This window comes from Hemiscyllium ocellatum, chromosome 18 (assembly GCF_020745735.1).
Source record: "Hemiscyllium ocellatum isolate sHemOce1 chromosome 18, sHemOce1.pat.X.cur, whole genome shotgun sequence".
NCBI lineage: Eukaryota > Metazoa > Chordata > Chondrichthyes > Orectolobiformes > Hemiscylliidae > Hemiscyllium > Hemiscyllium ocellatum.
Window position 1 is genome coordinate 38,737,130 of NC_083418.1, and position 21,038 is coordinate 38,758,167.

The 21,038-nt window shown below is 40.0% G+C and overlaps 1 protein-coding gene across 1 annotated transcript in view; it reads right to left on the reverse strand.

Annotated features, from left to right (window-relative positions):
• Nucleotides 1–21,038, reverse strand: part of LOC132824294 (serine/threonine-protein kinase BRSK2-like) — a 946,497-nt gene that overhangs the window by 329,351 nt on the left and 596,108 nt on the right. Inside the window, 1 exon segment of the mRNA XM_060838637.1 lies at nt 4,317–4,457. Within this exon segment, the coding sequence (XP_060694620.1) occupies nt 4,317–4,457 (141 nt within the window).

The window sequence follows — 21,038 nt, forward strand, 5'->3', positions numbered from 1 at the left end:
GCTTAACATGCGAAAGGGTGCTGGTTCGAACCTGAGCCAAAACAGCCTTCTAGATTGAGATTTCACGGGCTGGCACGGTGGCTCAGTGGTTAGCACTGCTGCCTCACAGCGGCAGGGAGCCTGGTTTGATTCCAGCCTTGGGTGACTGTCTGTGTGAGTTTGCATATTCTCCCTGTGTCTATGTGGGTTCCCTCTGGGTGCTCCGGTTTCCTCCCACAGTTCAAAGATGTGCAGGTTAGGTGAATTGGCCGTGCTGAATTGTCCAGTGTGTTCGGTGCATTAGTCAGGGATAAAAGGGTCGGGGAATGGGTCTGAGTGGGTTTCTCTTCGGAGGGTCGGTGTGGACTTGTTGGGCCGAAGAGCCTGTTTCCATACTGTAGGGAATCTAATCTACTACTAAGAGTGGACCTGCAGTTTTCTTTTGCGAGATAGGAGTTAAAGACACTGTGTGGCAAGTCCAACAAAGTCCATAGAAATTCAGGTGTTAGTTTGACACCTTGACACAAGTAAGAGGTAGCAGGTTGGGCTGGATACAGATGCTTATTCAGCCAGATAGGAAACATGAAAGGCAGCTGCTGCTGTGTCAACTAGACAGAGGTTTGATTTTGTGTTAACAACTAAGCAGGATGCTGGCAAGAAGAGATTTCCTATTTGAAGAGATGAGAGTTGCAGAAACTTAAAGAGCTAAATATAGCCTGAGAATGCCCTGCTGCTGGAATTCAACTTAATGATACTCAGAAATTAAGTGAAGGACCTTTAAAATAACATTAAAATAATCATACTGGTGTGAAATGGTGGATGTCAGAACCTAGGAGAATTTTATCGTATACCTGCATACAGTACTTGAGTAATAGTTGAACGTTTTGACAATGTTTTAAGGTTGAATTATTGGGGTCGACTATTACATGGATACTACGTTTGAGGGGCTGAAATACATGCCCGTCAAAATTCATTCTGTATCATTAGCAGAAGCTCAATTGATCTCTAAACCAATAAAGGAAATAAAAGAATTATGGGAATTCTGAAAACATGGATTGGAACACAACAGCCAGGAGGGGAACAGAACAATCGGTAGACTGGAAAGCTGGAGCGTGACGTGATAGGCGGCACATTGACTCAAATATTGATCTACTATCGGTGAAGAACTAGGGTCGCCTTTTACGTGAGATACATGGAAATTTCCAGGTTATTTGTCCAAAAATAGGGAGTCAACGTTTACATGAGATCCACTATTACTCGAGTATATACAGTAAGTCTTTATGTACAAGTCTATATATTTGTTCTGGAATGTTAATTAGTTATGGAAAATGTACCTTTTATGTATTACGTGTCTACAATGCAATATTTAGTAGATGATTTTAGTTTAATTGTTACAGTAAAGGTCTTAGCACCTGAAATTGTGTGTGATTCTCTCTCTTTTGCTGGGAAATTAATTTATCTTAAAAGCTATTGGTATCCATGGAGATTGCATTGTGATAACTCTTAGTCTGTCTCTGTGACATAATGTGAATGGGATGGATGAAGGTTCTGATCTGTTTTCTCATATGGACTTTGCCATGGCATTGTGTATCAGAGAATTGCATGTTGGATCTGCTTGTGGAACACTTGGAGGTGCAGACCATGCCATCGATAACACATTGAGAAAAAACAGGAAGTACATTTCATTGACAAGATGAGGCTGGATAGAGAATGTAAAAGGATAGTGAGAAATCACCAGGTATAGATTGGTAAGCATAGAGGGAAGGAAAAAATCTGATCGTATTACCTCTATCTTAAGAGTTTTTAACTGGTTAAACCATTCTTCTCACAACATCTTTATTATTAATATGCTAAAGACCACCTTTGGATTCCTTTTAAGTTAACCATCAATCTATTCTCTTCTGTCCCTCACTTCCCTTGTTTTCCACACTTTTGTATTCAGACTGATTTTCCATTGTTTCAAAAGGTCTTTGAAGGTGAGAGATATGCTCAAAGTAATAACTGAGTGAGAAGAGCAGGAGAACAATTAAGAGGCCAAAGCAGGTGGAAAATAAGGATGGCTCAGCCAAAATGCACAATGAGTTGCTTTTTGTTTCCCTTTACCTGTCAGGAAAACACAAGGTCCCTTTCCTAAAACACTTGGCAACAATTGGGAACTCCACATGCACACTCACTCACTACTTTGAACACACTGCAGAACACTATTAAACTAGCTTTATTTCTCTTCCTTTAATTTCTCGTTCTTTAATGAAATTTTCCTCTGAGCCAGAACTTTGCAAACAGGTTTGTATCTTCAAAAAGCTCTGCGTCATTTTAAGACATTAGCTGACAATGGAGGTTGTCGTCAGACATTCTATACAATAACAATTTCCAGGACAATAGTGAACTTTATTTATGGAATGATAATAATGTGCACCATTCACCTACTGAGCAAGATCACTTTAGTTGGCTAGGTAACAGGGCTTGGAGCTTTGCAAAGAGCCGGAGTTCAGTCATATGTTGCAAGTTATCTTCAATTCCCTTGACTAAATTTCATTCTTGCAGATCCTTGTTATTCTAAGTAGAATTCTCTCCAATAGTCTACAAATATACTTATACCCACTAAGTTTTACAATCTTTCATATTTCATATGAGAGATAAAAGAAAGAAAAAGAGAAATGCTTGATAGATTTGCAATCAACATGTAGGTATCCAAGTGCCTTTGATGCACATGAAAGTGACAATGGCTATGCTGAAGCAGTTAATATACTTCACTCTCCTGATAATGGTACTACTGTTAACTCTTTATATCATTGTCTAACATCTTGTGCCTTCCTTGTAATATGGTACTCCATTCCGGACTGCTTCTGAATATTTTCAGATCATAACTTAAGCCAACCCTTGCATTACTTGATATGCAAATTCAATTCAATTAAAAATTAGATTAAGGTTACAACTATCCTATCAATAACAATTCTTTTTAATAACTGATTTTTAAAGTGATATTTGTCATTTGTTTGTGGTGCATGTTGGCTGTAATAATCAGAAAAGCTGTATGAGTCTAGTCTACAATGTACACGGATTGTTCTATAATTAGTTACATGCTGTCACTTATTAAATCTGCAAGATTTTAATGTGGTCATTATTCCACATCAAGAGCACTGGACTCACCACTTATGGTACAATAAAACAAACTGCAGCACATAATAAACAATTGCCGTATCAGTGTGGCCTTGAGCTGCATTCTAATTTTAGACTTCAGATAAATTCATTGAATGAGAACACCAACCTAAAATCACTTAGTTAATTTCCTAATATCATCATTATTCTTGAACTACAGACTGATGCTCTTTCAACTAAACCTTTTCATTGCAATTTCTTCATGACCTACAAGCCTCCTAAATCCACACCATTGTCATTGCCTCATTATCTCAATGACATTTAGTATTTATTTGATTTCTTCAAAGCTGAATAAAGCTTAGTTAATGTTTGAAAAAGGACAATCGAGGCAACTATGATGCAAGGGTAGTGTCTCTGTCTGAGCCAGGAGGTCCAGATTCAAGTCCCAGCTGTTAAAAGGTGTGTAATAACATCTCTGAACAGGCTGATTAGAAAATATCTAAAAGAAAATCAATGCCTGGATCAAAATTTTGGATTGTAAACCACATTGTAAAAATATTTACTAAACAGTTTAGTCATGCATTACTCTACTGCTACCTTAAATACCCTGATTACGCTGCAAGACACTGGTTATTCTGGGTTAAGCTGATTGGATTTTCACTAGTGTGACTCCTCGTCTCCTTCATTTAGTGCGGGATATTGTCTGTTTATCAAGATTGGAGAAATCAGAAGGTCAGAGTCTAAAAATTAGAACTCTGAAAATAATTCATTACATTTTAAATAATGAGTGTTACTAATTATTGGCTGTAAGTTCTAGCAAGATACTTTACAGCTGCCTATCATGTCCAAAATTACTTTTGTTGTGTTTGTTGGAACAAGCTCCTCTACCCATAAGGAAACTTTCCAAAGTCAAATTCAACATCACTGGGGGAGTTTTACTAATTATCATATTTTTGATGCAAGTCTCAAGACAAATCTCTTTCCTGTTGTTAACGAATGTACTCAGATGAAAGTCAAGATATCAAAAGATTTCTCTCAAATTATTACTTTCATCAAATTTTAATCACATCCCAATAGTAAAGAACCCATATGTACACAGAACCTTTTCCTGATTGATGTGATCATTCTCAACAACTGTTGAACAGTAGACTGGCAACAAATATGTTCCACATAGTGCATTGAAACATAAGCAGATTCATTTGAACAGATTAACTGCAGTAGCAATGTTTGAAGCTTACCATATTGAATGGCTATGGCAGAAATCTAATGCAGATATTATTTGTCGGAAGAACTTTCGGGCCTCCTTTGGTGTCAGTCGTCCTTTTTTCACAAGATAATCAAAGAGCTCGCCCCCAGAAACATGCTCTAGCACCAAGTACCTGGGAATCAAATTATACAAAACAAGAAAAGTGATAAGAAAAGGACAGACAGGCTGTATAAATCTAACATTTTAAATCGGAAGTGCATTCCATTCAATAGGTTGTATATTTTTGAAAGCATTTTAACCTAGGATTGCTGACCAATGTAGCAAAATACATTACAGTGCTGTATAAATAGTATAGCTGATGCAAAGGTTTCAGGTGACTATCCTCAATGATTACGACAGTCATTCTTTGAGACATTTTTGTTTATCTTAAACACGTATGCTGTTGACCTAAATGATAGAAAGTGCCATATAATTCACATAACATTTTATGTACAGCACTCCGAGGCTAAAGTCTGTCCTTCCTTGTCTCTGAACTTCATGCCGGTTATTTAAAGAACTAATTACATTTCCCACCAGAGCTTCAAATGTTGATTTAGATCAGTAACTGAGCACATGTTCAGAGGAAACAACTTAATCATTTTACAAACTCAAAGTAACCTTAAAAGAACAAAAACATCACTTAACATTGTGTGCTAAAGTGTTTCCAGCTAAAGAAATATACAATTTATGGACTTCACCACAGAAAAGAAGTTGGAGATCATCTCTAGATGTGACTATTCCTCCACACATCTAGTTGGCTCCCATGTTCCACTCACCGGAAGTTTGGCATCATTCAAATTGTGCACCTTTGTCTCAACTTGCACCACATTCATTCATGACATCTGTGGCCACTCGCCTATATTGAGTGCTGTTGCTTCAATTTGTACATTTTCATCCAAATCCCTCAATGGTCTCCTTCTCAGCTATTTCCCACAGGCCGAAAATTGATGATCCTAATTTTAACCGAACCATGGGGTTGGAATCAGAGTAGGCCATTTAGGATTGTGAAAAGGAGAAATTTCATCACCTTGAGGGAGATGGGCCTGCGATAGAAATTAGATTAGATTCCCTAGAGTATAGAAACAGCCCCTACAGCCTACCGAGTCCACAATGATCCTTTGAAGAGTAACCCTCCCAGATCTATTCCCCTACCGTATATTTACCCCTGACTAATGCACCGAACACTATGGCCAATTTAGCATGCCAATTCACCTGACCTGCACATCTTTGGATTGTGGGGAAAAAAAACCGGAGCACCTAGAGGAAACCCACGCAGACACAGGGAGCACGTGCAAACTCCACACAGACAATTGCCCAAGTTGGAGATCGAACCTGGGTCCCTGGTGCTGTGAAGCAACAGCGCTAACCATTGAGCCACCGTGCTGCCCCAAATTAGTTGAAGTCAAAACATTCGATGTTTAAGGAGTAGATATGGTTTGCAGAGCTTAAGGGATCAAATGATACATGGAGAAAGCAGGGACAAGGTACTGAGTTGGAAGATCAGCTATGATCATATTGAATGGCAAAGCAGGCTGGAAGGGCCAAATGGCCTACACTCCTGCAACTGTTTTCTGTGTTTCTAAGCTTTCCCTCTCCATATCTGAAGACTACTAACAACAATGACAAGCTACTAGGCTTCAGTCTGCACTAAACACCAATGCAGGACTATAGAACTGAGACAGCCTTCAGATTCTGGCCAAGGTGGCAAGTGCAGAAAGAAAGGTACGAGACAAGGTAAGCAAGGAGGTTGTGAGCATTCACGTAGGTGCAAAGTGAGTGTCTGCTGAGAGCCAGAGATCAGTCCCAAGATTCTCTCCCTAGTCATTGAGTTAGGAGCCTATCGCTGTGCGTAATGTGTCCTTGCAGCTGTATTGCAATGAAAAGGGCCAGTGCGCTCCAAAGAAGCACTGAAGTTCAGAACCACACTGTAAATGTATCAGAGATGTGTCATGATGACACAGTGAGGTTCATACATGGCAGATGACAATGTCCATGGATTGGAGTGCATGCAGCCATTTCCAATGGAGCGTGCTCGGAGATGCTGTTGGTGGATGTCCAAGATAGAGGTCTAGAGGAGTAAGCAGTGAGTTGGAGTCGCTAGGTAACCACTCCGATTTTCATGTCAGGATTTCTCAGCAAGTGGGTATATATGCAGGAAGCTGCATATAATGAGGCAAGATTAAATAATCATGTGGGAGATAATAAACAACAATCTTGGTTTACTGGATCATTCACCACTCACGAGCAAGAATCCCATCTGGTGTCCAAGTCTAAGTAAGAAAATGAAAAATGTTTGCTCACGATGTCAAAAAGGACCATGCTTGCCATCTCACTCACTTCCCCAGATATTTTACCATAGCCCATGTCATTCAGGAGCTTGGAAGATTCCACCTATAGTGAAGTTACTGTAATAACAAAGTGCAACAATAGCTAATTATATATGAAAAATATAAATATACTATTTTAATAAGGTAATGACCTTAGCACATTATGAAACAAAAGTGAATAATGTAGCACTCAGAGTGTTATGTTGGTTCACACTTGTTAGCCACCTGGTGACCTTGGCCTGGTAGTTATGCTGAGGCAAAAAATCTGGAAAGGTGTGACAACTAGCATTACATTCAGTGGCACTTTATATTGTCACAATAAAGACCCCTGGGATCTGCATGAAAATATATACTTGCAAGCTCCATGCATCATTCAGCCACTGCTGGCAATCACAGTCAATGGAAAACCAAAAGGCACAATTCCCAAAAAGGAAAGGCAGCTGCTCTGTGGGTTCCTGGCAGTCACCTCCTTTAAATTCGAGAATGCTGTTTCTGGTAGGCCTTCATAATGTTTGCCTGACCTCCATGAGACTTCTTCAATGTAGAATACCTTTAAATCTACTGAAATCTAGGAAACAGCAAAATATAAAAGGATAAATTAGGGAATAAATTTGATAAGGTTGGCTATCTGCCATCATTGGATGGTGAATCATGGCAGCAGAAGACATCTAAGGAGGAGAGCAATTAACTCCTCCCTTTTGCCATAAAAATATGGCAAATTATATGGAAGTTTTCATGTAGTAGGAAAGAACTAATTTGTAACTAACTTAAATATGGTATAGAAATTAATTACCTCACACATAAAAATATGGCAAAAAGAAAATAAATTACAATAACTTAGCACGTAACACAGCAAAAATGTCTTTTGATTGAGCCCAATTTGGGAAATTCCTGAGTTACTTGAAATAATGATTGTTGACATTGATTTTGTAAATACTTCAGGGAAAGTTCCAAGGAAAAAAAATAATCATGTTACAAGCTCCGAAGTCTTAAGTGCAATCAATAAGCAGTCATTTTGTATTGCATTCTGAAGTGTTTCTGGCGGAAAAGAAAATAGAGCATAAGGACTTCTCCACAACAATGACTCAAGATTGTATGTAACTTTATTAAGTTAAACTCTATTAGGCTTGGCAGCACATTAAATGATGGCACTTTTAAATATCGATTTTTAATATCAAATCAGTTTGGAAGAAACAGAGGACTGCAATAGCCATTCGGAGCAACAGAAAATGTTTCAGATTCTCCTTTTATGTAATCATGTTCATCAGCAAAATACACCAAGTTACAACAGTAAACAAACTTAGCATTCCTTGCATAATAGAAATTGTTAATATAATTTAACAAGCAATTGAAATTGTGTTCAGAGCTTTTAAGCCAATTGCAATATTTTATGATTTATGCAATGTTTATAGGGCATAATTTAGAAAGGAAGTGAAAGAAGGAATTTATGCAGAGATTATGGTTCCACAACTCGGGTTGTGGCATGAATATCCTGTTGGTTTCATAATTGCTAATTCAAGAGGAAAATTTCATTTGTCCTTTTATGTAACAACAGATTGTGTAGGAGTTCTTGCACAATTATTTATACCACATGTGTGGAGATTATTTTGAGGTTTGTTTATGATGATTTTTCATCCCGCCAACATTATTTTAGATGGATTATGTGCCAAGAGTGGCAGCTGTTGGACTCTCCATATCTTTCAGAAACTTGATGAATACATGAGTTTGGAGTGGGTGGGGAGAACAGGAAGAGGCAAAAAGAGAGAAAACTTGAGAGTAAAGCCATAGTCCTCAAAATATTTGATGTCAACAAATTTAATGCTATCAAAATTGATTGAGTAGAAGAAAATTATTGTGTAAAATACATTTCTACTTTCTGTTCCTTTCAATCCTTTAACTTATCATTCTTCATCCCGCCTAGACCCCACTTTTTTCCATTTTCCCTCTCCTAATCTATTGTTTACTTTGATATGCCCTTCATCACCATTTAGTCTATTCAACTCTCGTCTCTCTCCTTTCTGGTTTGTCCCATTTCTCCTTGCTAAACTAAGAATCTATATTTTTCAACTTACTGTTTATTATTCCTGAAATTTCCACTCTTCATATACTCCTTGTATAACGAGTTTCATCTGAGATACATACAAAGAATTGGATTTACAGTGTCATGGGAGAATAGGAGACTAAATTGGATAGATCTTTTAAAGAGCTGACACAGCCCTGACGAAATCTTATAGTCAGTTGGTAAAGGAAAAATCAGGAGTTAATCTTTAGTTAGTTTTGCATTTATTCACAAAATGAAACACAACAAATGTATAGTTCCTAACTCTGCAAACCACCATAAGCTGTAGATTTTCACTATCATGAAGAGCATCTCAGTTGCGGTGAATACAATGAAGTCAAGAATCCTATATTCTGTCCCCCAAAGACATATTTTCTCATTTTCTCGGCAATAGATTGAAGAATGGTCCCAGATCATACAAGCACAGTGTCCAGAAGTGCCAACAAGTGTCAGAATGTATTTCTGGTTGAGAGTGTTTTTCTCAATAGAGTGTTGTTGGCAATATAGGCATTGAAATAACAGTACTATATTTTTCTTCAATGTGTGTGGGTATTTGTGGATACTCAGACAAATGGCACAGTAGGTGAAAGAGGTGGTGGTTAGAAGTAGGCATTGGGTGTGTGTTGGCTGAGGGGCCACAGAGATTGATAGAGGGGCACAGCTTAACAGAGGGGATATAACAGTGGTGGAGGATGGGTAGATGGCATTAAATTGCATGGGTTTCACATGGGTAGGACTGGAGAGTATGTGAGCATGAGGGGAAGTAATGGGATGAGGATTGGAGGAATTTTTTTATTTCTTCCCCTTCGGAGAGGTAAGGATCTGATCCCAGGATGAGGCATCCTAGGGTTGTGGTAAGGCACCCTTTCGGATTGTCCTTAATAATAAACTCTAAAATCTTACAATGACTGAGGTCAGGTTAATAAGCCTATAGCTTTCAGTCTCTTGCCTCCCTCCCTTCATAAAGAGGAGTGTTCCATTAGCCATTTTCCAGTCCTCTGGGACCCTCACTGACTCCAATGATTCCTAAAGGATCACCACCATTGCCTTACAGTCTCCTCAGCTATCTCCTTCAGAACTCTGGGATGTAGTCCATCTGGTCCAGGTGTGCCTTCAGGCCTTTCAGCTTCCCCAGCACCTTCTTATTAGCGATGGCCACTATGCTCTCCCCGACTCTCTTGAATTTCTGATATGCTTCTGGTGTCTTCCACTGTGAAAACTGACGCAAGTGACCTATTTAGATTCTCTGCCATTTCTTTGTTCCCCATTACTACTTCCCCTGCCTTATTTTCCAGCGGTCCAATGCCCACTCTTGCCTCACTCTTATCTTTTACATATTTTTAAAAAAAGATTTCTTGCAATCTTCTTTTATATTACTTGGTAGCTTACTCTCATATTTCATCTTTACCCCCCAATTGCCTTTTTAGTTCTCCTCTACTGGTTTTTAAGGGCTTATCAGTCCTCTGGCTTCCCACTAATCTTCACCATTTTATATGCTTATCTTTTACTTGCTGTGCATGACTTCCCTTACCAGCCACAGTTGTCTCAGCCTCCCTTAGTATTCTGACCAAAGGGTGATGGATCAGAGGGTGTTATGTGTTGGCACAGAGTTGATATTGGGGCAAGAAGGACGAAGGGGATGATTGGGGGCATTTGAGAAAGAAAGGCCATGGGAGATGGAAAGACTGTTAGGGGTATCAAGAACTGTGAGGAGGATTTGTAGATGGGCAGAGGTTGGCACAAGGGATTTGAGAGACCATGGGGAGGGTGGATACAGGTTCATAGGTTGGCATGCAGGGGGTAAGAGGAGGGACATTTTGTGTTTTAATCTTTATTGTTGAACTTTAAACACAGTGCCAGAGCCTGCAGGCAGGGTTTCTGTCCAGTCCACCTCAGGAACCAGCAAGTTCCTTCACTCCTCCTGGTCTACCCGGCTTAACTCTCATTCCGGCTCACATACCCAACACAAAAAGGAGAAGTGATGACAGCCGTTTTCAAAAGGTCAAGGTTGCTCCTGCTTCTGTGCAGCAAAATAATCAGGAAGCCAAAATTAAAGAAAAAGGGCTGTGGAAATAATTAACTTATTGATTATGGTGAATTATATGGAAGTTTTCATGTAGTAGGAAATAATTAATTTCTAACTAAATTAAACATGGTATACCAATTAATTACCTCACACTAGGAATTGTAAGATGTGGCCCATGAAATCTAACAAATCACTCAGGAGAAATATCTTTACCCAAAGTGTAGTGAGAATGTATACATTATTTCCACACGGAGTTGTTGAAGGGAATAGTATATACACATTTAAGGAGGAGGGATTATGAAGGGGAAGGATGATAGATTTACATGAGGAAAGATGAGTGAAGGCTCTTGTGGAATATACAGAATAACCTCGGTTATCTGAACATCAATTATCCGAATTTCAGATTATCCATACAAGACCTCAAGATCCCATAAAAATGTTATAAAATTTAAATAAAAGCACAGCAAGAGCAGGCAGCCTGGGCAGGTGGGGGAGCAGAAACAGGGCCACCACGGGAACCCTGTTCCTGCTACTGCCATTGCCATTGAACCCTGTTCCTGCTATTCCCATCGCCACGGGAACCCTGTTCCTGCTATTGCCATCGCCACAGGAACCCTGTTCCTGCTATTGGCATCGCCACAGGAACCCCTGTTCCTGCTATTGCCATCGCCACGGGAACCCGTTCCTGCTATTGCCATTGCCACGGGAACCCTGTTCCCACTATTGTCATCGCCACGGGAATCCTGTTCCCGCTATTGTCGCCACCACAGGAACCCTGTTCCTGCTATTGTCGTCACCACAGGAACCCTGTACCTGCCATTGCCATTGCCACGGGAACCCAGTTCTTGCTACTGGCATTGCCACGGGAACCCTGTTCCTGCTATTGCTGCCACCATGGAACCCTGTTCCTGCTATTGCCATCGCCACGGGAACCCAGTTTGGTTAACCGAACAATCAGTTATCCGAACAAAATACTCCCCACCTCTCTCGTTCAGATATTCGAGGTTGTCCTGTATATATCTGCATGAACCGGTTGGGCAAATGGCCTGTTTCTTGCCATTTATCCCTTATAATCCTTTGTAAAGAAATCAAATTCTCAGTGAGCGAGCTTCACACTCACCCAAAAGGAAACACTACAAACTTCTCAAGAGTACTAACATTGGTTAGGCTTCACAAAAACAAAACAGAAAACAAGCTAAGACAACTGCAACAAAGAATATTCTGCATGCTTTCTAGCGACACAGAACATTTGGGGCAATTATTAGAACCCACCAAAAATAAAGTCACAGAGATTATTTAGCTTAAAATTAAATGAATAAATTAATTTGGATGCTGTATTTAAACTTTTGTTTGAACATTTACCTTTAAGAGCCTAAACAATGTTTGTCACAATGGCTAAATCTGATCTCATCATTATTTTGTCTATTATTTTTCAATCTAAGCAAATATTAGTTTCATCAGTAATATATTTGAAATTTTATTTACAATAAACTGGTTGCAAATTTCAGTTCTTAATTACTCACTGGATGGAATCTTCCCAACCCATGAACCACGTGGACAATGCTGATTAAATTGGGAAAAGCTGTGTGGCTGGCCAGCAAGGAGTTTCTCAACATTGAGAGCTAAATTTCTGTTTTCCAAACCAAATGTTGCATGGCAAGATGAAACTTGTCAGTGAGTGGCTGAAAGTGTATTTGCATTTATTAGCATCTATTGTTATCCTCTGTACACTTCACCTCACTGATGTGCATTTTCATATTCACCTATCCGCTGGATAGAAACTAGACAGTGACAGTCCCTAATATGAAAGTCAGAGCAGTAATCTGTCAACTCCAGCTCGCTGCTTGTAACTCCAGTTGCTAATATTTCAGGACACACACCATGGACAGTGACAGCACACTCCTATCCAGCAGACCCTCCAAGCTATGCCGCAAAGCATAATCCCAATTACTTTCTGACGTGTCAACTTTAAATAAAACAAACAGTGCAGGACAGCTGCGGACTGCCAGGACTTGACCAAGTGCATGGTTGTGCTGTAAAGCTGGCAGTGATGTCAAGAATCCTGGGAGGTCCGGCAGTGGCTGATGCTTTTACCTATGGCTATGACGAAGAGGATCTCATGGGATGTGGTGGATCGATAAATGAGGCAAGTTCGAAAAGATAACATGAAAACCCACTGGGCCACATGGAGAGAAATCCTCCATGAACTCACCAAAGTTGTCAATTAGCTAATTTCTGAAAATTCATCCCTGTAAATTCACTTTTTAGAAAATATCAGCCAAATTACTAACCAAAATGCTGCAGCAATACATTGCAATAGAAACCCAATACAGTACACTCCATCACAAAATGTCAGAGCATAATTTTCTCCTGCATTCCTTTGAGTTGTGCTGCTGTGATTAGGTGCTAACCAAAGAGCAAGATCTTAGCAAATAGACTAGAAAGATGATCTGAAGTGTCAAACTGGGCCATTCTGACACCTCCCAATCAGTTACAATAACTTTAATAGACTTCTTTGCAGATTGTTTATCAACACCTTTGGGCTGCAAGGACATGCAATTCAGTGTTCCCAGTTTTCTAAAGATAAAGGATGTATAAATAACAAGAAATGAACATATTAATATCTAAATCATAACTGTGAATATTGAGCATTAATAAATTAAATATATACGCAATATTTCAGTGACTAAGAGGATCCCTCTGCTGAAAATGTGTTGCTGGAAAAGCGCAGCAGATCAGGCAGCATTCAAGGAACAGGAGATTCGACGTTTCGGGCATAAGCCCTTCTTCAGGATTCAGAAACGTCGAATCTCCTGTTCCTTGGATGCTGCCTGACCTGCTGCACTTTTCCAGCAACACATTTTCAGCTCTGATCGTCAGCATCTGCAGACCTCACTTTCTCCTCCAAGAGGATCCCTCTCTCAAGTAATAAGCAGGCCTGGAAAAATTGATCAGACTAAGTAAGTAACATACTGGATAAAGTGGTAACAGAAGCCATGTTGAGAGAATTTTATCAGCTGAACTCCATGAACAGTATTTAATGGAAGTGATGAATGGTCCATTGCTTTTATGGGTGAAGGGGTTTCATAATTCCAGTTACTTAATATAGGCAGCTGATGATTAGTACGATTTTATTTTCATTTATTGATTTTAAGAAGCAGTTTAGAAATGAAATATTTGTTAATTAGACAAAGTATACAACCATGACAAATGGGGAAGGTTCACTGAGAGCAAAGGACCAACAAACTGTTAGCATGGAATGTGTTAATCACAATAATGTTGTGGAGTAGCTTCCTGCTTTGTAGCTAAGATTTAGAGAATTCTATCCTGGGTGTTCCACCTCTACTTCTGGTCCATCATCTACCTGGAGATTACAGCTTGGGGACTGTCTAATGAAGACCAACACTGCTGCCTACAAGAACAGCCTGAGATGGGCCCCAACTAATGAGGATTTCCCTCTGCCTCACGAGCACTTAATGATGTACCCTAATTCTAGGGGCTTGTAGCTATCTCTGTATCAATTATTTGCCTGAATCCTTTCAGCCATTGGATAACTACTCATGACAATTGTCTGCTTATCCACCTTCAGCTGAACGTTAGTTTTCATTCCTCCTAACAATAAAACCATTTTACTTTCAGATATTGTACTCAATTACATCAATTGTGAGAAATCCAAGATGGAGGACGGAAAAAATTTCTGGCTGTAACAGCTGCTCCTTTTTTTGAGGTATTTTAGGTGCTGGAAGTGATTTCCTCAAATTCCAGAAGCAGCAATTACTGTTTTATATGCTGTTGCATTGTTATGGAACTTTGGGAAACAAAGGTCAAAACAACAGCAGTTTGAAAAGGGAGACGAGCAGACAAAGGAAGCACATGGTGAGGACAGTGCAGGAGAGGGAGAGAGAGAGAGAGAGAGAAAACCTTCACAGTTACTGCCTTTGCTGTTTGAATTCATGTATCGCTGGACATCGGAGTGGGTCTGGGAAAAATTAACAAACACTGAATTTCACAACTAATCTTGGAGGAACTTGTTGGGCGAAGTTCACAGCACAGAATCAGGTAAGTTAATCGTTGTTTTAAGTCTGTCCAATAGAAAGGCTGCAGTAGTGAGTACAGTGGGTTCTTTCTTGATTATGTGTTTTTGGAGATAAATCTCTTGATTAAACTTAAAATGTAAGCCTTAGCTATTAATTTAACTTGAGGTAGTGTTTGTAGAGGAATAAGATGGTGTTATTTTCTGGATCTGTAGATTGTGAAGGAGCAAAAATGGCCTTTGCAGTGAGATGTACTTCTTGTCAGATGTGGGAGTTTAAAGAGAGTTTAAGGGTTACTATGGATTATATCTGCCATAAATGCTGTTGGATGCGAATCTTACCAGATCAAGTGGATCGGTTGGAGAGACAGTTAGAAGCAATGAAGAATTTGCAACAGCAACAGTATGTGATGGATGGTAGTTGTAGGAAGGGGGAGAATCTCAGATACAGTCACATAGATGGGTTAACTTCAGGAAGGGTAAGAGAGGTAGGCACCAAGGGCAGGAGTCTTTTGAGGATATACCCATTTCAAACAGGTATTCTGTTTTGGAAAATGTAGAGGATGCTGGATTCTCAAGTAGCATGAACAGCCAAGTTTCTGGTATTGAGATTGGCTCTAATGCAACGAGGGGTACGTCGGCTTCCAAGAGATCAGTTGTGTTAGGGAATTCTGTAGTCTGAGGTACAGACAGATGGTTCTGTGGCCAGCAGAGAAAATTGCAATGGTGTGTTGTTTCCCTGGTGCCATGATCAAGGATGTCTCAGAGAGGATGCAGAATGTTCTCACGGGGGAGAGGGGCCAGCAGGAGGTCATTGTCCACAGTGGAACCAAGGATGTGGAAGGGAAACGTTGAGATTCTGAAGGGAGTTTACAGAGAGTTAGGCAGAAATTTAAAAAGGAGGTCCTCGAGGGTAGTAATATCTGGATTACTCCCAGTGCTACGAGCCAGTGAGGGCAGGAATAGAAGGATAGAGCAGATTAATGCATAGCTGAGGAGCTGGTGTATGGGAGAAGGATTCACATTTTTGCATCATTGGAATTTCTTTTCGGGTAGAAGTGACCTGTACAAAAAGGACGGATTGCACCTAAATTGGAAGGGGACTAATATACTGGCAGGGAAATTTGCAAGAACTGCTTGGGAGGATTTAACGAGTAAGGTGAGGGGGGACTCAGAGAGATAGTGAGGAAAGAGATCAATCTGAGACTGGTACAGTTGAGAACAGAAATGAATCAAACAGTCAGGGCAGGCAGGGACAAGGTAGGACTAATCAATTAAACTGCATTTATTTCAATGCAAGAGGCCTAACAGGGAAAGCAGATGAATTCAGAACATGGTTAGGAACATGGGACTGGGATATCATAGCAATTACGGAAATATGGCTCAGGGATGGGCAGGACTAGCAGCTTAATGTTCCCGGATACAAATGCTACAGGAAGGATAGAAAGTGAGGCAAGAGAGGATGGGGAGTGGCATTTTTGATAAGGGATAGCATTACAGCTGTGCTGAGGGAGGATATTCCCGGATATACACGCAGGGATGTTATTTGGGTGGAACGGAGAAATAAAAAAGGGATGATCACCTTATTGGGATTGTATTATAGACTCCCCAATAGTCAGAGGGAAATTGAGAAACAAACTCATAAGGAGATCTCAGCTATCTGTAAGAATAACAGGGTGGCTATGGTAGGGGACTTTAACTTTCCAAACATAGACTGGGACTGCCATAGTGTTAAGGGTTTAGATGGAGAGAAACTTCTTAAGTGCGTACAAGACAATTTTCTGATTCAGTATGTGGATGTACCTACTAGAGAAGGTGCAAAACTGTCAAAACTACTCTTGGGAAGTAAGGCATGGCAGGTGACTCAGGTGTCAGTGGGGGAGCACTTTGGGGCCAGCGACCAGAATTCTATTCATTTTAAAATAGGGACGGGAAAAGATCTAAAAGTTGAAGTTCTAAATTGGAGATAAGGTCAATTTTGACGGTATTAGGCAAGAACTTTCGAAAGCTGATTGGAGGCAGATGTTCGCAGGTAAAGGGATGGCAGGAAAATGGGAAGCCTTAAGAAATGACATAACAAGAATCCAGAAAAAGTATATTCCTGTCAGGGTGAAAGGAAAGGCTGGTAGGTATAAGGAATGCTGGATGACTAAAGAAATTGAGGGTTTGGTTCAGAAAAAGAAGGAAGCATATGTCAGGCATAGACAGGATAGATTAAGTGAATCCTTAGAAGAGTATAAAGGAAGTAGGAGTATACTTAAGAGGGAAATCAGGAGGGCAAAAAGGGGACATGAGAAAGCTTTGGCAAATACAATTAAGGAGAATCCAAAGGGTTTGTACAAATATATTAAGGACAAAAGGGTAACTAGGGAGAGAATAGGGCCCCTCAAAGATCAGCAAGGTGACCTTTGTGTGGAGCCACAGAAAATGGGGGAAGATACTAAATGAATATTTTGCATCAGTATTATTGCATGCAAGTCTGGTCTCCTTCCGATCGGAAAGATGTTGTGAAACTTGAAAGGGTTCAGAAAAGATTTACAATAATGTTGCCAGGGTTGGAGGATTTCAGCTATGGGGAGAGGCTGAACGGGCTTGGACTGTTTTCTCTGGAGAGTCGGAGGCTGGGGGTGACCTTATAGAGGTTTACAAAATTATGAGGGGCGTGGATAAGATAAATAGACAAAATCTTTTCCCTGGGGTCAGGGAGTCCAGAACTAGAGGGCATAGGTTTAGGGTGAGAAGGGAAAGTTATAAAAGACACCTACGGGGCAACTTTTTCACGCAGAGGGTAGAGCGTGTATGGAATGAGTTGCCAGAGGAAATGGTGGAGGCTAGTACAATTACAATATTTAAGAGGCATTTGGATGGGTATATGACTTGGAAGGGTTTGGAGGGATATGGACTGGGTGCTGGCAGATGGGACTAGATTGGCTTGGGATATTGGTCGGCGTGGACAGATTGGACCGAAGGTTCTGTTTCCATGCTGTATATCTCTATGACTCTATGTGCCACATGACCAATTATTTGTTTGCACTGTTAGAAAATGAGTCACTACTGTAAATGAGGTCCCACACCACACAAGAACTACTGAATATGGAATACTATGTGAATAAGGAGGGTAAAAAAGATCCCAATTTCAAACAGGTATTGTATCTAGCTTGAGTGTCAGCAAAAATTCCATATTACCTACTTTAAGACATGCTTGTAGTTAAGTGGAAAGCAGCAAGTTTTCCCTGGAATCAAGAAGCCCGGGCAGAAATCCTGTCAAAATGAGCTGCAGACTAATTGTTGGTTGGCAGCTCTATTAAATGATTGTGCCTGAGGAGGTAGTGGCTGCTGCTCATGTGACATTAACCCAAGGGTCCTGTGGCTAAGGTCAGTGATGGATGTGGGAGGCTTGTGGGGTGGAAGTCATAGAGGGAGGATGGAGAGGAGACCAGATGCATTGGAGTAAGGACAAGCGGGGTGCCGACAACAGGTCAGCTTTTCCAATGTCGGATCTCTTGATCAGGCACCAAATTCCTTTGAATGACCCTCGCCACAAACTAGCTGCAATCCTACATGGTTTGCCTAAATGCTGGGTGCACAGGAAAGATCCCCGTCCACCACTGCTGATGTGTTATTATCAGTGATATGGGGGATAAGGTCCTTAAATTGGCACAAATTGCCCACTAAAGAGCATCAATCATTGGTGTGGCAAGGTGGCTGAGCATGGGCCTTCCCACCATGATTTAACTGTGGTGGGGCAGAGAGGGCTATCGAGTCTCCATCCACAACTGTCCTAGCTGCCACAGGGGAAGGGATTTCACCCCACTTGCACAACCTTTTACTCGAAGATCATTAAATGATTTTCAGTAAAATATAGAGGTGCATCAATAAAACGTCGATTTTTTTCACACTCTATTAATTTACTCTGTAGCAAGAAAGCTGAAGTAATGAATTAACTTGCTTTACAGTGCACAAGGTTTCTCAGTAGGTAAATACAAGCTTTATTCACAAAGATATTCACAATCACTGTTCATTTTATGTGAAGGGAGTGTCCAAGGTTCTGATCTGAAGGAGAGAGAGCAGACTTTCCACTTTCGACTAATTCCTTTTGGAAAACCTGGATAAATTGCGCATTTGTATAAAATCTGGATACATCTAATACTGATGGTAAATTCTGGACTCTTGTGAAGAACGATCTCCATTTTGAAATCAAAACAATATAGTTGTAAGTCTCGTGGTTCTTGTCTTCACCTAAGCCAGCCATTAAAATGTCAAGGTAGTCCCTCGTAACTTATGAAGCAGACAACATTTATATTTGTAGCTATTCAATGGAGAGTTAAATACAAACATTCAGACTATATATCTGAATATTAAGAAAAGTGTTTGATGAAGAATATTACAATTGTCACTTTTTTGGGGCGTCTTTTACTAATCTCAACAATCCAAGTAAGCACTTTGCCCTGTAACACCTTTCCATTTCACAACAGTCAAACTGTACACTACCAGTTTAGGCACTCCACGGGCTAAATGCAAAACATGGTTCATTTCTGCCTTTACCTGAATAGCATTTTCTATTTACCACATCTGTGAAATGCCTTCTGATAGCCTATTATAAACCCATTATTGCTGATTCAAACAATTTTACGCTGTGGATATGCCCATAAGAACAAAGTTAAGTCTTCAAATATTTGTGATATAACCATCATAAAAGATGCAGCAATCACCTTATTATTCTGGTCTTGAACTCTTGGTTACAGAAGTGAACACTGGACTCAGACATTATATTTTTCTGCATAATCCAGTCAGACACCAAGAGAGCAATTTTGGTAGGTGTGATAGGAAATTAAAAAACTGGTAACAATGTGGTTTCAACAAATATAGTGAGTGGCAACACCATTTAAAGCAGCTATTCTCAAAAAACAAAAAACATGTAGAAATCTGTTGGCTGTGTGGTTAATTATGTTACTACTTTTCACGGCATAATGAATCTTTAGGTGCATCCAAATTAGGAAGTCCTGGTAGAAGATTATTGAAAATATTCTAACAAAATGACTCGGTAAAATAGTCACAGCAATGGTGCCACAATACAGTGATTACAAATATATGAAGTATTTCTATGTGATCTGTCTTTTTTCATAGAATATTCAATATCTTTAATATTGTCAACCAACTTTTAGCAACTTGTTGGCCACTTGTACATGTTTCTCTGTTGCTGGAAATATGTATTCTGTGCTTATCTGTTTGATGTTTGGATGAATCATTTCTGGCCGGATAGATCAGAGGTGTTGGTCACCATACAATTTTCAGACCTGGCTGCAACAAGGCCAAAGCTATTTTTTAGGGATTTTTTTGTTTTAAAATTTGGGATGTGAAGATCTCTGGCAAAGCAAGTCCAACTCTAAATCCCCTTGAGAAAGTAGTGGTGCATACACCCTTGAATCACTCTGCCCATATGGTGTAGGAACAGCCAGTGCTGTTCAGATGTGAATTCAAATGTTTTGACCCAGTGACAGTAAAGGAACATATGTTTTCAAGCCAAAAGAGTGTGAGACTTAGAGGGAATTTTGCAGGGGGTGATGTTCCCATGTGCTGTCCAATTCCTTCCGAGTAGTAGAGGCTTCAGGTTCTGAAGGTGCTCATGAAGAAGCCTTAGAGTACATCTTGTAGCTGGTACCTGCTGCCACTGTGCAAATTTTTTAAAAATTTCAGTAGTAAAATATAAAAATCTTTATATGCATAGTCTCTAAAGCAGTTTGACTCTCTACAGTAACATATGAAGAAACAAACAAACTTTGGAGTTGGATGTATGCAGCAAAAAGAAATCATTTGTTACTTGTACAAGACTACGCATACACACATTTGAAGTACTGGGAGTGTCTGGTAAATGAACAGACCTTTATTTAACATCGGCAGAAAGATGAGGCATTCTGCCGACTTTCCTTCACAATTTGTGACAGCTGTAGTTTACCTTTGCCTTCCATTATCAGGCATAGGCACGGGGCAAAGAATCAGAATCCAAGTCTAACACAATTGGAGTGAGAATCAAACTAATTATTCTGGTATTATTGGTATTATTCTGAATCACATGCTAAACATTTAGGCAACTGAGCTAACTGTTGCCCCCCCCCCGATCTCTCCTAAGAGTAACAATGAACCTTGTACAAAAGACTTTCTCCTATGCAAGAGAGGGGGAGCGAGAGAGAGAGTGTATTTCTCTTATCGTAGTGAATCAAGGTTTCACTGAAATACAACCGTCCAAAGCAATAGTTTAACTGACATAA